The 16,484-nt window shown below is 37.6% G+C and overlaps 1 protein-coding gene across 2 annotated transcripts in view; it reads left to right on the top strand.

The window, feature by feature from the left end:
- The first annotated feature begins 1,165 nt into the window (after window positions 1–1,165).
- Window positions 1,166–16,484, top strand: part of ZFAND1 (zinc finger AN1-type containing 1) — a 28,465-nt gene continuing 13,146 nt past the window's right edge. Inside the window, exons 1-6 of one of the 2 annotated variants that reach the window (XM_006727132.3) lie at window positions 1,166–1,275; window positions 9,166–9,208; window positions 10,294–10,333; window positions 12,366–12,493; window positions 12,581–12,672; window positions 13,441–13,562. In XM_006727132.3, coding sequence (XP_006727195.1) covers window positions 1,221–1,275; window positions 9,166–9,208; window positions 10,294–10,333; window positions 12,366–12,493; window positions 12,581–12,672; window positions 13,441–13,562 — 480 coding nt within the window. In that variant the 5' untranslated portion in view covers window positions 1,166–1,220. Of the gene's footprint in view, window positions 1,349–9,165; window positions 9,209–10,293; window positions 10,334–12,365; window positions 12,494–12,580; window positions 12,673–13,440; window positions 13,563–16,484 lie in introns of both variants that reach the window. The other variant, XM_081816188.1, reaches the window with a different exon arrangement.

Here is a 16,484-nt window from a genome sequence, read left to right as displayed (position 1 = left end):
GTAAAACTCTAGAAAACCTGCTGTTGATTGACCCAACCAGCTAAAAGAAACATAAAAATCAGGTAACCTGCTGATTCTTCAAGAATACCAGAAGTCTTTGATACTTGAATTTTAGTCCTGGCTCTTCCACTAATTTGGGCAAATCATTTGAATGCTATGAACATGTTTTCTCATCTTAAAACAAAAACAAAACTGATGCTGGGATAACTAAATGATCGGTTGCTTCTAGCTCTAAAATCTACAGTTTCTCGAGACCCAAGCAAGTCTTTGATGGAAATCTTAAACAGATTTATGCAAGAGCAAATCTTGAAGTAATAACCATTTCTCAATCTCAGCCTTTCCCCTTCTCAATGAATATTGATTTGGATAGACCCTGTTATATACAAGGCATTGAATATTTTTTCCAGTTCCTGTCATGAGTACATTTTTGATTGCCGCTCATCCCACTCTGAGTCGTGTCTGGTGTCACATCAATGGAATGGCATCCATTTGTACCCCACCTAGAAGAGCCTCTACTTGGTGCCTTTGAAGTGGCTCATCAAATACACGAGATTCCCCTTCTTCCCAATGGCATCACAAGCTTTCTTCAGGGAGTTGTGTTAAATTAGACGGGGCTCTCTAAACTGAGGAACTCAATGCGGTTCAGTACACACTTGGGACCTCAAAAGCTACAACCCCCCCCCATTTAAAAAAAAATACAAATAAAGAAAAAAACCCTTACTTTTCAACAAGCCTAATGAATCCCTTGCAAGAGGGATTTACTTTATATTATTAAGTAACTAACACTGGTGCAGGACAAATAGGAATTGAATAAGGTCCTTCACTTGATTATTGCAAATACTTGTGCCAGGCACTGTGCCGGTTCGGAGATTTACATCAATTAAAAAAAACACCATCTTTGCGAGGTCGTCCCCAATTTGGGTTGCAGCACGGAGGGAACTTCAGCACGCAGCCTTCCAGAAGGGTAACTCGGTATTTCCCCTTAAGGACTGGCCGCGAAGACTTCCGCCCAGGAAAAAGACAAACAGACCAACTCCCTTTTCTTCACGCTGCCTCGCTAGACGCCTAGATCGCATATACACTCACAACTCAACGCACTCCCAACAGCTGGACTTCTTCCGGTGGACGCGCCAGCCAGGCGGCAGGCTCCGCCCCGAGGTCCGCCACACTCCCAGGAGGCGCCGCGCGTGCGCCGTAGCCCTGCCTCTTGCGGCGCTGTGATGGCGGAGTTGGACGTAGGGCAGCACTGTCAGGTGGAGCATTGCCGGCAGCGAGGTGACCTAGCAGTCCTTAGCCACGGGCGTGGTAGACCTGGATCCCACTATGCCTTCACGGAGAGTGGTGGCGGGTGAGGGGAGGTGGTGGGGCGCGGTGAAGTCTGAGGAGGCAGGGTGAGTTCGTCCCTCTTGGGTCTGCAGTGGGATGTGTTGGTATTTTTTTCTTGCTCCTGGGTCTTTGGAAGAGACTTGTGGTCTCTTTAGAAGCGAACCATGCAATTTCCGAAAACATGCTTTGCATGTTCCCTTTGTTTTTCGAGTGTGCCTGGCCAAGAACTTGTTTTGTCCCTCCCACTCCTTTCTTTTGTCGGGAGACTTGTGTTCCCCTCTGATCCCGCCACTACGACCTTGGGCAAGCCACTTTTCTTTCCAAATTTTCTGTACTTACTTGTCAGATGGAGTTGGGCGAGATCAGTTTTTCACCTGGTCTTCGCGGCTTCTCGTGCGAATGCGCTTAGCTTTTAGCAGATTCTCATCCTCAGACCATCCTGCTAGATGATCATTATGCTCACTCAGTTCTGTCATTCTTTGATTGAATATTACTGACTCAACAAACATTTACCAAGCATCAATTCTGGTGCTGGAACTACATAGGAAGGTATAAAATACAGTCTTTTCCATAGAAAAGCTTTCAGAATAATCTGTATTTTGGAGCATTAATAAGGCGCACTTCTCTCTACAGTGAACTGAGAGACTGTGATACACCTAGCCCAATCTAATAGCTAGTGGTAATGTGGCAACAAGCTTTAGGATGTCCTACATCTGGACAGGCAAGTTTCCAAAGCATTAGAGCGATACAGAATGCTCAGTCTTTGGTACCTGGGTTTTGCTCCAAATGTGTGCTGTCACATTGGACTGTTACTACATAGGGTGGCAAATAGGTTTCATCTCTCATTGCAGCTTCAGTTATTGGTTGTAGGTACCCGGTGAAAGGAGAACTCTCGAGATTTAGCCCAGTTTTAGTGAGAATGCCACGATTGATTAGTGATACCTGCTGTGGGCAAAAGGGCACAATCCCTTCTAGGTTCTTGTCACTTACAGTCTGTGTATATTTTACCACCCGCTGTCATGGCTAGCCATTCAGGAAACCTATATTTCCTTGTAGATCTTTCATAGAGAAGCTCAGCCAATTGGGTTTTGACTGTAATGTTTATCTCTGGTATACCTGATTACTACATCCATGGTATCTGCCAACTTCAGGGATCTCTTAAAATACAAATATATATGAAATGAGGCCAGGGCTTAGCTCTTTTGGAGTCGTGGAGAGGGGGTTAGGATTTAGAGGGTATTCAGTATCCTAAATTTCGTTTAGCTTCTGGATGGATAGTTTTCTTTCTATCTTGATCTTGACTCTTCCCTCTAGGTCCTCTTGGTTTGTATTTAATACCTAATCACCAGAAGGCTCAAAATAGCAAGCATGTACATTTTTTCTAATTTGAAAGAGACATAAGAGTTAGAGTATTATATGCTTCAGTTTCCTCCCGCTGACAAATGAATACATAGTTTTTTGGTATGAAACATGCTCACGGTATCATACCTTCAGAACAACAGTGTCCATTCACTTGGCCTACTTCTGCAGTAGAGGAAGAACTGTATTCAGTCCCCCTTGTCCCACAAGCACAATTATCTAGGGATCCCTTTGGGTTATGATAGGACCTCTTTCTGTTTTGGTTAAGGTACCCTGTAGCATGAGACCTTTTGGGGGGCAATTGTACTCTAAAGTGTAGTGCCTTTTGTTTTCACTTTGTAAAAGTTGCACGATTGGACACATCCAGCTTCACTTGACTATATACTGTAGTATGAGGTACAAGCAAAACAATTTAGAGAGTGATTGTATCTAGTGGAAGAGTGGATACTTTTTGTCTGCTTTTCAAAAATTCATTTCCTAACAACTACCTGTTGTTCCTCAACAGAAAGGAAGGAAACAACTCAGGATTAAATTTGGCAGTATCAATCAATTTATCTATTGAATTTCTGAAATTTCTTTAAACACATTTCCCCCAAGTCACCACAGGATTTTTCTCAGAGTTCAGTATATTCAAAACAAGTTAACTGTTGCAATGATTCTTAATTAGTTACTTACTGTTCTTTTACATATATCTCGTTTGGTTTTTGCGGTTACTCTATGAAGTAGGTGTGACATACAGTCTAGAAATATACATATACACATATATGTACACAGACCTGATATGCTTATATCTATATCCCCTAATAGAGCTTTGGTTTTGTATGCATACACAGACATACACTACATTCTATATCAAATATATATATATACATATATATCCAAAGCTCTACTAAATTTTTTACTGAGTAATATAGAGGAGTCATCTTATTTTTCTATAACTTTTTAATTGACATAATCAACATACAATGTTATATTAGTTTCAGGTGCACAATCTATAGATTCAGCAATTCACCGTTGTCATCATCCAATGTTGTTATATTACTGACTATATTCCCTATGCTTTTCATTTCTGTGACTTAATTATTTTACAACTGGAAGTTTGTACCTCTTAATCCCCTTTATCTATTTCACCCATTTCCGCACCCACGCCTCCTCTGGCAACCAGCAGTTTGTGTATTTAAGAAGCAGTTTTTTGATTTGTTTGTTTTGTTAAGTTCCACATGTAAGTGAAATCATATGGTCTGTTCTGTCTTATTCCATTTAGCATGATACCCTCTAGTCCATGCATGTTGTCACAAATGGCAAGATCTCCTTTTTTTATGGTTGAGTAATATTCCATAGTATATTTATGTACCACATCTTCTTATCCATTCATCTGTCATTAGACATTTGGGTTGCTTCCATATCTTGGCTATTGAAAATAATGCTGCAGTAAACATAGGGGTGCATATATCTATTCGAATTAGTGTTTTTATTTTTTTTAGATCCATAGCCAGTAGTGGAATGATTGGATCGTATGGTATTTCTACTTCAAATTTTTTAAAGAGCCTTTGTAACGGGTATAAGGTGATATCTCATTTGCATTTTCCTGAGGCTTAGTGACTTAAGCATCTTTTCATGTGTCTGTTGGCCATTTCTGTGTCTTCTTTGGAGAAAGGTCTATTCAGGGCCTCTGCCCATTTTTTTAAAATCAGGTTATTTTTTTTTTTATTTTGAGTTGTATAAGCTCTTTATATATCTTGGATATTAACTCCTTATCAGATGTATCATTTGCAAATATCTTCTCCCATTCAGTAGGTTGCCTTTTTGTTAATGGTTTCCTTCAATTCACAAAAACTTTTTATTATAATTCCAAGTTTATTTTTTTGTTACCCTTGCCTTAGGAGACCTACTTAGAAAATGTTGCTAATGCTGATGAAAGTCAAAGAAATTACTGCCAATATTTTCTCCTAGGAGTTTTATGGTTTTAGGTCTCACATGTAGGTCTTAATACATTTTCAGTTTATTTTTGTGTCTGGCACAAGAAATTTTTTCAGTTTCATTATTTTACAGGTAGTTGTCTAGCTTTCCCCAACACCATTTGTTGAAGAGACTGTCTTTTTCCATTGTATATTCTTGCCTCCTTTGTTGTAGGTTACTTGACCATATAAGATTTTAGACCACTGTGTTTTCATTTTCATTTGTCTCCATGTATTTTTTGATTTCCTTTTTGATTTCTTGGTTATCCATTCATTGTTTGGTAGCATGTTATTTAGCCTCCAAGTATTTATGTTCTTTCCAGATTTTTTCTTGTAATTGATTTCTAGTTTCATACCTTTGTGGTTAAAAAAGATGCTTGATAATGATTTCAGTCTTCCTAAATTTATTGAGACTAGTTTTGTGGCCTAAGAGGTTATCTATCTTAGAGATATATAGATGCATGTGTGCTTGAAAAGAATGTATCCTGCTGTTTTAGATAGAATATTCTGTGTATGTATTAGGTCCCACTGGTCTAATGCTTTGTTCAAAGTCACTGTTTCCATACTGATTTTCTGTTTGGATGCTCTACCCATTGATACAAGTGAGTTGTTAAAATGCCCCACTGGTATTGTATTGCTGTCAATTTCCCCCTTTGTTAGTAATTGCTTTATGTATTTGAGTGCTCCTATGTTGGGTATATAGATACTTGTTATATCTTCTTGTTGGATTGTTCCTTTTATCATTATATAGTGCCATTCTTTGTTTCTTGTTACAGTGCTTGTTTTGAAGTCTATTTTGTTTGCTCTAAGTATTTTGGCTTCCATTTGCATGGTATGTTTTTCCAGCCCTTCACTTTCAGTTTGTATGTGTGTCCCTTAGGTCTGAAGAGAGTCCCTTGTAGACAGCGTATAGATGGGTCTTGTTTTTAATCCATTTGGTCGCCCTATATCTTTTGATTGGAGCATGTAGTCCATTTACATTTAAAGTAATTATTGATAAGTATGTACTTATGGCCATTTTGTTACTTATTTTATGGTTGTTTTTGTAGTTCTCCTGTTCTTTTCCTCTTCTCTTGCCCTCTTGTGGCTTGATGACTTTCTTTAGTGTTAGGCTTGGATTCCTTTCTCTTTATTATGTATTTGTGTATCTCTTAATAGGTTTTTGATTCGTGGTTATTATGAGGTTCATATATAACATACATATGGCAGTTTATATTGATGTAGTTGCTTACACTTGAACACATTCTGAAAGCATTATATTTTTACTCCCCCACTGACATTTTATGTATATGTCCTGTTTTACATCATTTTGTGTATCTCTTGACTTATTTTTGTAGATATAATTCATTTTACTGCTTTTTAACCGCCATGCTGGTTTTGTAAGTGATTTATCTACTACTTTATTATGTTTACTCTTACCTGTGAAATATTTTCCTTTCATAAGTTTCTTCTAGTTAGGGCCTTTTCTTTCCACTCACAGTTCTCTTCAGTGTTTTAAAGATTTTTTTTTCTCTTTATTTATTTATTTGAGAGAGAATGAGATAGAGCATGAGAGGGGGGAGGGTCAGAGGGAGAAGCAGACTCCCTGCCGAGCAGAGAGCCCGATGCGGGACTCGATCCCGGGACTCCAGGATCATGACCTGAGCCGAAGGCAGTCGCCTAACCAACTGAGCCACCCAGGCGTCCCCTCTTCAGTGTTTTGTGTAAAGCTCATGTAGTGGTGACGAACTCCTTTAAGTTTTATTTATCTGGGAGACTGGATCCCTCCTTCTACTCTGAATGATAACCTTGCTGGGTAAAGTATTTTTGGTTGCAGGTTTTTTCTTTTCAATACTTCAAATATATCATGCCACTATTTTTTTTTTTTAAAGATTTTATTTATTTGACAGAGAAAGACAGCGAGAAAGGGAACACAAGCAGGGGGAGTGGGAGAGGGAGAAGCAGGCTTCCCGCCAAGCAGAGAGCTTGATGTGAGGCTTGATCCCGGGACCCTGGGATCATGACCTGAGCTGAAGGCAGACACTTAACGACTGAGCCACCCAGGTGCCCCATCATGCCACTATCTTGTGGCCTCTAAAGTTTCTACTGAAAAGTCAGCTAATAGCCTCATGGGGTTTTCCTTGTATATACCTGTTTTGTTTTTTTCTGCTTTTAAAATTACCCTTTTTAGAGGGGACAGGTGGAGGGGGCAAAGGGAGAAGAAGAGAGGGAATATTAAGCAGCCTCCATGCCCAGCACGGAGCCCAATGCAGAGCTAGATCTCACAACCCTGAGATCATGACCTGAGCTGAAATCAAGAGTCAGATGCTTAACTGAGCCACCCAGGTGCCCCTAAAATTATCTATTATTACTTTTTGTCATGTTAATTATGATGTGTCTTGGTATGGACCTCCTTGGGTTCATCTTGTTGGAGGTTCTCTTTGCTTCTTGGATATGGATGTCTGTTTCCTTCCTGAGATAAGTTTTCTGCCCCCTTCTCTCTTCTTCTGGGATCCCTGTAATATGAATGTTAGTACACTTGATGATGCTGAGTTCCCTTATCCTATTATTTTTTCTTCTTTTACTCCAGCTTGGTTGCTTTTCATTATCCTGTCTTCTAGAGTGTTGATCTGTTCCTCTGCCTCCCCTTATCTGTTCTGTCTAGTGTGTTTATTTCATCTATTGAATTCTTCATCTCTGACTGGTTCTGTTTTACATTTTCTATGTCAACATTGAAGTTCTCACTGAATTCATCCACTCTTTTCTCAGGTCCAGTGAGTATCTTTGTGACTATTACTTGTTTTCTTTATTGGGCATATTGCTTATCGCAGTTTCTTTTAACTCTTTTGCTGTGATTTTTGTCTTGTTCTTTAATTTGGGACATATTACTCTGTCTCATATTGTGTAACTCTGCTTCCATGAATTTGGGAGATCAGCTATGTATCTTGGTCTTGAAAGTTAGTGTACTTGTGTTGAAGAGGTCCTGTGGTGCCTTGTAGTACAATGCCGCTTGGTCACCAGAATCCGGTGCTCCAGGGGTGTCTTCTCTGTGGGCTGCATGCACACTGCTGTTGTGGTTGAGCCTCATTTGCCTTCAGCCCCATTGGCTGCAGTGACCTACTTTGCTTGCTATGGGCACACTGGGCAGAGTTTGGCTCCTGCACTGTTGAGAGGCCTTGGTGGGCTTGTAAGTGGGTGAGCCAGCAATCAGACTAGGTGTGTGCAGTCAGCCTCTGTGGCCCCACTGAATGGCAGGGCTTTCTCCCCGTGTGGCCTGCTAAAAGTTGCTGGAACTTTGGGTGTGCTGGTGTGTGGGGTTATCCCCCTCTCCCCAGGGCAGGAGTCACTTTGGAGTGGCACTGGTCCCTGCTGGGACTGCTTGCAGGTATGGCAGGAGAGGAGCCACTTTGGAGGGAGTCTGCTGAGGTGAGCAGATTGGATGGGGTGGGAACGCAGGTGAATGCATGGGCAGACACACCATGCTAGCAAGGTAGTTGGAAAGTGTTAGTGCTGGTTCCTCCAAGTGTCCAGCTATCTAACCTGGGAGAGGAAAAGAGAAATGGCGCCCTCTAGCACTTCTGTTCTTGGAGAAGTCTGAAGATCCTGTCCCTCTAGCGCACGTTCTGAGATTAGTAAATAAATTGCCTTCATGAATATCCCAGGTGTTTTTCAAACTGCTGTTTCTGTGCTAGTTGCCAGCAGTTATTCTAGCTTTTTAAGGATGGGGACTCCGTTTACTATTGCCTCCAGCTCTCAGATTTTTAAAATACCTGGAGGTGAGCCCCGCTGATTTTAAAAGTTTGAAGTTTAGCCCCTCTGGTTTTCACAGCCCGATATTATGAGGACTCCTCTTCCCAGTGCAGGTTTCCAGTAGCTGGGGTGCCTGGTTTGGGCTCTCTGATCCTCTAGCTTCTCTGTGCTTGTGTTCCTCCTATTTATGGTTAGTCTTACCACAGGCTTGGTTCCTGTGTCTCCACCCCTCCTACCCTTCCAGTGTGTCCTCCCTCTCTAGGATTAAGTGGGAAGGTCTGTTTCATGTTTTCAGGTGTTTTTCAGATGTAGCTGTTATCTTGGTGTGTCTGTGGGAGATGAGCTCAGGATCCTCCTATGCTGACATCTTCCTCTTATCCCCCACAAAACTTTACTATTAAACAGTTTGCTTAGCATTGCTAGATTAGTAACTGTAGAATCAGAATTGAAACCCAGGATTTTCACTTCAAATGCAGGATTTTTGCAGCATACAGTACTCAGAAACAACACATAATAAATCTGGACATCCAAAAAATCCCAGTACTTTTTTTTTTTTTTTCCTGATTTAGCACGCTACTACAAGGAACATTTCTCCTGATAATCCAGTCATTCCCAGAGTGCTTGAGGTTGTGATAGCTTTTGTTTAACCACTAATTCCTACACTAGGATATTGGTCAAAAAGAAGAGTTCTCCTATAGATGTAGTTCAGTACTTTAAGAATCTTTTTGTTTAAGAAAACTAAATCAAAATCAGATACTGACCAGTGCATATAACATTTTTCCCTCAATTTTAGATTTTCTTCCATTTGTATGTGATGGTTGTTCAGGAGTATTTTGGTAAGTTAAACTTTTATACAGAATTTGGAAGTAATTTTAGTGTTTGTAATAAGAAATTTATTTCTGAAAAGCAGAATGATTTAAATAATTTTTATTTTAGCCATTAATATTTTATATTATAGTAATTACTTAGAAAATATAGTCCTAGGTTCTAATTACTTGTGTATCTATGTGGGTAAACTTTAAACTTTCAGAAATGAATTTGTGTGTGATTTTTTTTTTTTTTATGTAAAACTTACATTTGTGTCTTGAAATCATAGGGAGAGAACATATCCACAATATAAAGAATATGGTAGAAGAGACGCCTGGGTGGCTCAGTCAGTTGAACAACTGCCTTTGGCTCAGGTCATGATCCCAGGGTCCTGGGATCCAGTCTGGCATCCGGCTTCTTGCTCAGCGAGGAGCCTGCTTCTCCTTCTGCCTGCCGCTCCCCCCCGCTTGTGCACATGTTCTCTCTCTCTCTGACAAATAAAATCTTAAAAAAAAGAAAATATGGTAGAAAACAATCCAGGTACTTTATTAATTAAAATGAAGAGCCCAACCTATACATTTCTTAAATTGGATATCACATGTCCTTTGCACACACATCACATGCAAAGTAAAACCTGGGAACTAACCAAAGATTTTGGAAAATGTCTTTTCTTTGTAATTAAACTTTTGTGTTTTAGGCTTTTTTTTTTTTTTTTTTTAAGATTTTATTTGAGAGCACGAGCAAGGGGAGGGGCAGAAGGAGAGGGAGAAGCAGACTCCCCGCCAAGCAGGGAGCCCCATGCAGGACTGGATCCCAGGACCCCTGAGATCATGACCTGAGCCCAAGGCAGACGCTTAACGGACTGTCAGAGTTAGTTTAGAGTGGTGAATTGTTTTTATTCATACTGAAGTTGAACAGTTGGGTTTTGAAACTTTTGAGACTATAGATGTTCTATCTTTAATTTATCTGGCATTTCAGTTTATTCTTATATGCAGAGTTAATGTAGTGTGAGTAATATTAAGGATACTAACCATTAAAATATCTTTAATTACTGCAATTATCTTTAAGTACATTATCTGATTGCATTTAAACTTTTTTTTTTTAATTATTTAAGCCTTGAACACAGAACCAGGGAGTCACACAGCTGTCCTGAGGTATGTTATTAGTTGTCCTAATAAAATGTTTGTATTTATGTACTTTCATTCAGAATTTGATTGAATTTAAAACTAGTCAAGGTACCACAGATTAAAATTTGGCATACTAAACTGATTATGTAAAGAGGCTCTTAGTTCATTTTCTGTTATTTTTCTCAGTTTGTTTTAAAGAAAAATTGGTCGTCTTGTTATTTATAAATTGCTATAAATCTTGTACATTGCAGTTATGTTTAGGTAGCCCACTTACAGCTTTAGGCTCTATATTTATAAATATACAGTGGAGTTAACATCCTCATCATATATTCCTTCAAGTTTTCCTTCACCGTTTTGTTCATTTTCCCTACTTCCTAGTGTTAGGATTTGGTGGTTACAAGTTGTTCTGACTCGATCGGCCTTAGATCACCAGGAACAAACCTGTAATCCAATAAAATCCTCACCCCAATTCCGATCAAATTGAGAGATTAATAAGAGCTGTTAGATAGAAGCCAAAATATCCTTGTTACTACTCAAAAAGGATAACTGAGTGATGAAGCTTAGTGTAGTGTAGGCTGCAAAGGAAATCCAGAAGTAGGCGGATTTTCCCACTATTCACAGCCGAGCTTCCCCAGGTTAGGCCCTGAGGGCAGCTCAGTTCCAAGAGGGAAGAAGAGAAGGCTGAGCCCACCATGTCAAATGTAATTTTATCAAATTTATAAGTTGCTTCATCGCCTTTGGTCAGAGAAAGGCAGGAAGTTGAACTGAATCCACTCGATTTGGCAGAAAGCATGTGCCTCACATTTTTCAGTTGATATTTATTCCTGCCCAGCATTTACCAAGCACTTTACTAAGGATTTTTATATCTGTTTTCTCAATTGTAGAAAATTAAGGTTAAATGAGCTCCAGTCCAAATCTGGTCCTTTGAGGTTTAGGAGATTTATGTGAGGAAAATAAAAATTAACATTTTGGTATTATGCAGGATTAATTGGAGAGAAAGTCATATAGTAAACACATTAATGTTCTACAGCTTGTAAATCTCTGTGCTTTCCTTTTTCTTATGATATCATTTGAGTTCTATGAATGTCTCTCATGGAATGTCAATTAGATCTCCTTAAATAATGAAATGAAAACAATTTTACCATTAGACCAAATCTGGAAAAATAGTCAATTCCAACAGGATATAACTACCATATATATAGAGGAATGCCCTTTGGTTGTAGATTTCTAAGAAATTATTTCACTAAATACATTCAACTCTAGAAACCTAGTTACTTAAAACTCAAGCTAGCCTGACTTGGATTTTTTTTTTTAATCTTGTAAAATCTCTTCTTCCTCAATATTTGCTGGTAATATAAGAATAAATGCAGAATAGGGGCGCCTGGGTGGCTCAGTCGTTAAGCGTCTGCCTTCGGCTCAGGTCGTTATCCCAGGGTCCTGGGATCGAGCCCCGCATCGGGCTCCCTGCTCGGCGGGAGGCCTGCTTCTCCCTCTGCCACTCCCCCTGCTTGTGTTCCCTCTCTCGCTGTGTCTCTCTCTTCAAATAAATAAATAAAATCTTTAAAAAAAAAAAAAAAAAAGAATAAATGCAGAATAGAGAATGTATCATTGTAAAAACCATCTTTAACCTTCTATATCATGGATAAACATCTAAGTTTTCTCAAATATATATTTTAACTTGCTAAAATCAGCATAGAAAGTAGTTATGACTTGCCATTTGAGGGTTGATGAAATGATCACCTAAGCATATTATTATGTGGGCATCTTTGTTTAGGACTGATACAGAATAGAAGACTAAAATTATGAAGAGTAACTGAATAGTAATTTTAACTTGACTTAGAAGATAAATATACCACCGGAAGAAAGTTATGAAAATGTAGAACAGTCAGCAGAGTAATCATTTCTCACATACTTATTATAATCTGGTGTTATGTGAGAGTATGTAGGTTGTTCTGACAAGTTTAAGCAAAAATGGTATGAATGTTGCCTTCCAAAATAGATGTTGATTTTCTTTAAATGTGAAAGATATAATGCCATTTCCCTCTTTGTACATTTTCAGGTGACTATAATCAATGAGAGCCTGAAGTCAGATAAGCCTACCTCTTACCCATGTTCATTCAAGGACTGTGCTGAAAGAGAGCTTGTGCCAGTTAAATGTCCTTATTGTGAGAAGAATTTTTGCCTGAGGTGATCACTGAGACCATTCAAATTCTGTATATCTGTATAAGTCGTATGCAAATACATGAACTAGTGTCACTCTTCTGTTGCTCATAGGCACCGTCATCAGTCGGATCATGAATGTGAAAAACTGGAAATTCCTAAGCCTCGTATGGCTGCCACTCAGAAACTTGTTAAAGACATTATTGGCAAGTATCTAGAAAGCTTGTTTTGTTGTTTCCTTACTGCTGTATATCTGTTAGTTACGGGGTCCTGCTGCTTATTTCAGCTTTCACGTTATGGAAGGTGTTGTTCATGGCCTCAATGTTTGTAACTTGGTATAGATCTTGATGACATTTTTGTGACTGTATTTCTCACAAGGCCTACCTGACCAGTGAAAAATTGGAAACTCTATGGAAGTACCCTACCAGATGTTCTTTTACTGGGCCAGATCACCTGGTTAACTGTCATGGCTAGACATGGTATTCATAAAGCCAATGTAGTGGTTTGCTTTCTTTAAATACTAATCTTAAGTCTCATCAGCTGTCCTGTGAATGCTGCTGATAATCTGAGGTGCCAGGAAGAATGTATCTGTGACTTAGACCAGTCTCTCTGCCAATATGTTCAGAATTTTCATTCTGTATTAAGGATAGTACCTTTATTTAAAATTTTCTATAACCAACTCTTAAAAGTTTTCTGCAGAAGTGTTAGTGATTGTTTTGGATTAAATAGGCTTAAATTAGAAAGAAGCACATAACAGTGAGTTTTTGATATGGAGATGGCTTAGATGAACCTCAATGGTATTTTTATAATGGTCATGTAAATATAATACCAACAAAAATGAATGTGGTCTCTGTATAGCTCCATTGTGTGTAATTTGTGTACATTTCAAGGCCATAACTAATAGTAATTAATAGAACTCTGAAAAATGTAATGTAAAAATTCTATGTGATTATATGCTTATACTTATTTCTTAGATTCTAAGACCAGAGAGACAGCAAGTAAACGACGTAAAGGTGCAAAAAATAGTGAAACAGCTGCAAAGGTAGCATTGATGAAATTAAAAATGCATGCTGATGGAGATAAGTCATTGCCACAGGTTGGTTTCAGAGATTTTTGAAAAACAGAAATGTTCCAAATACGGTTGAAGCTCCCTTTTTACTCTTCCCACCCATCAAGGAACAACTAATCTGAACCTGATATGTATTGTTACTAGTATTATATGGTATATAGTTTTAAGGGTTTTTTTTCACTTTACAGAAGTGTCAGTGAACCATATGTATTCTTTTTCAACTTCTTTTCAATTGGCATCATGTTCTTAACACTTATCCATGCTGATACATTTAGTCTAGTTCATTCATTTTGGTAGGTGCACATTAATCCATAGTATGAATATACCACAATTTATCTATTTTCCTAACGAACAAGATTCAGATTTTTTCCAATTTTTTTGCCATTATAAACTGTTCTAATAGTGAAAATCCTTGTGTATGTATGGGAACATTTTTCTAGGGTGGTCCCTTTAAGACTCCATAATATCAATTATATATAATCTCCCAGTACGTATGTACATTCATGCATACATATATATATACACATACCTTAACACAGTTTTAGTAAGTAATACCTAGCTTTGTTATATACTAGCCTTATGTGTTACATACTCTGATGTTTTTTGTTCTGTTTTATTTTAAAGATTGTTGATTTTATAACCCTTAAAGGATTGAGACCATCAGTCAGATTGAAAAATGCTACTTTAGGGAATATATCTAGAAATAGAAAAGCTGGGTCATGGGGTTTGCTCATCTTCAGCTTTACTAGATATTATCAACTTTCTATTGTCAGTGGTTGTACTGATTTATCTCCTTCCTGTAGTGTCTGAGAGTTTGTGTTTCTTGTTTCTAAACTTACTGAAGTTTAAAGTTGAATTTCCTTTGTGACTGATAAGGTTCAGCTACTTTGCATTGATTTATTGGCCATTTTATGTCTGTGAACTATTCATGTGCTTTGCACATTTTTTCTGTTGGGTGTTTTGGGTTTTTTTTTTTTTTTGCACTTTTAAAAAAGTTATAGAATTTTTTATATATTCTGAATTCTAATGCTTTCTTGAGTAAATGGATTTCACATATCTTCTCAGTCTAGCTTGTCTTCACTTTGGTTTTGATCTCTTTAGTGGTTCAGACTTTAGAATTTTAATGTACTCAAATTTAATTTCCTTAAGATTTGTGCTTTTTGAAATAAGTTATTTTCTTATACTTTCCTTTAAAAGTTAAAAAAAAAAAAATTATCAACTCTTTGTTCCATTTGGAATTTAGTTGTAAGTGAAGTAGAGATACTCCCCTCCCCTCCCCCGCCCACTGGGATTTCCTATTGTAGTAACATAAGATATTGAAGAGTTCATCCTTATAATGAAACCTTTGTCATACACCAGATTGTTCTATACATGTAGGACTAATTTATGGATCTCAGTTCAGTTCCTTTGGTCTGTTTGTCTATCTTTGCATTAATAGCAAACTGTCTTAATTATCATAGCTTTATAATAAGTAGGATAAGTCATTCCACCTTATTCTTTGCTTTCAACCACATCTATTCTTGGCAGTTTATTCATTTGTAAAAATTTTAGGATCACTTTGTCCTGTTCTTTGAAATTGCAATTTTGATAGGAATTATTAAATTTTAGATTAGAGGTAGTTGACATCTTTAGAGTTTTGAATCTTCCCATCCACATCTATGATTTCCAATTTTTCTTTAGGTCTTTTTTTTTTTTTTTTTTTAAGGTCTTTAACATTTTATAATGCTTATACATATTTATATATCTTAGGCTCCTCGTCATTTTTGTTGCCATTGTAAGTGATAGCTTTTTAAAAAAAAATTATATTTTCCTAACTGGTTATTGCTCGTTGTTGTATGTTGTTCTTCTCTCTAGCAAGTAATCTAATAGTTCCCATAGTTTGTAGATTTTCTGGGATGTTTTCTGTGCAGCCATATCTTCTGTGAATGACCGTTTTGTGCGTTTTTTTCCCCCAAATTTTCTTTTCTTCTCCTATTTATCTTAGTGCATTGGCTGAGATCTCCAGAACAGTCTTGAATAATGTGGGTAATGGTAAGCATCTTCATCATTTTTCTGACTTTAATGCAAATGACTTTAAAGTTTCATCATTAAATACTATATTTGCTGTAAATCTTTGGTAGTAGCTTTTTCAGGTTAGCAGTATTTCTTTCTATTCCTAGTTTGCTAGGAATCTATATCATGAATAGCTATGAATTCTTACTGTAAGTTTTTTTTTTTTTTCCTACATCCAGTAGGATAACAGGTGTCTTTTCTTTCCTTACAAATGTTTTAAATTACATTAATCAATTTTTCTGTTGAATCACCCACATATTCCAGAATATACTACTTGATGCTGGTATGTAATTCTTTTAAAATGCACTGCTAAGTGATTAGCTAATGTATTATTTAGTGTTTGATATTAGCACCAATATTATACACCTAAAATTGAGTAGCTTACTTTTTTTATTCTTTGAAATCTTTGTAGTGAGTGGGGATTATTTGTTCTTGAAGTGATTATTATTTGTTCTTTAGTGATTATTATTGAAGTGTTGTTTTAAAGGGTGTTACAACCTTTGAATCTGTTACCTTTTTTGAGGGGAATATTTTGAATACTATTTCAATGTGTTAAAAGTTCTTGGTTTATTTAGATAGTCCTTTCTTAAATTTTGGTAAATTTTTTTTTAAGGATTTTATTTATTAAAGAGAGAATTGGATCACCCGAGCAGGGGGAGAGGTTGAGGGAGAGAGAGAATCTCAAGCAGACTCCTTACTGAGCGCAGAGCCAGACATGGGACTCGGATCTCACGACCTTGAGATCATGACCTGAGGTGAAATCAAGAGTTGGACACTTAACCAACTGAGCCACCCAGGCACCCCAAATTTTAGTGAATATTAATTTGTCTTAAAATTTACTATTTGATGTAGATTTTCCAGTTTATTGTTATAAAGTTATTCAAGTTATTCTTATGT

This window comes from Leptonychotes weddellii, chromosome 4, assembly GCF_054177405.1.
Source record: "Leptonychotes weddellii isolate Sample4059 chromosome 4, ASM5417740v2, whole genome shotgun sequence".
In the NCBI taxonomy this organism is placed as follows: Eukaryota; Metazoa; Chordata; class Mammalia; order Carnivora; family Phocidae; genus Leptonychotes; species Leptonychotes weddellii.
This window is presented reverse-complemented; position numbering and strand designations above follow the sequence as displayed.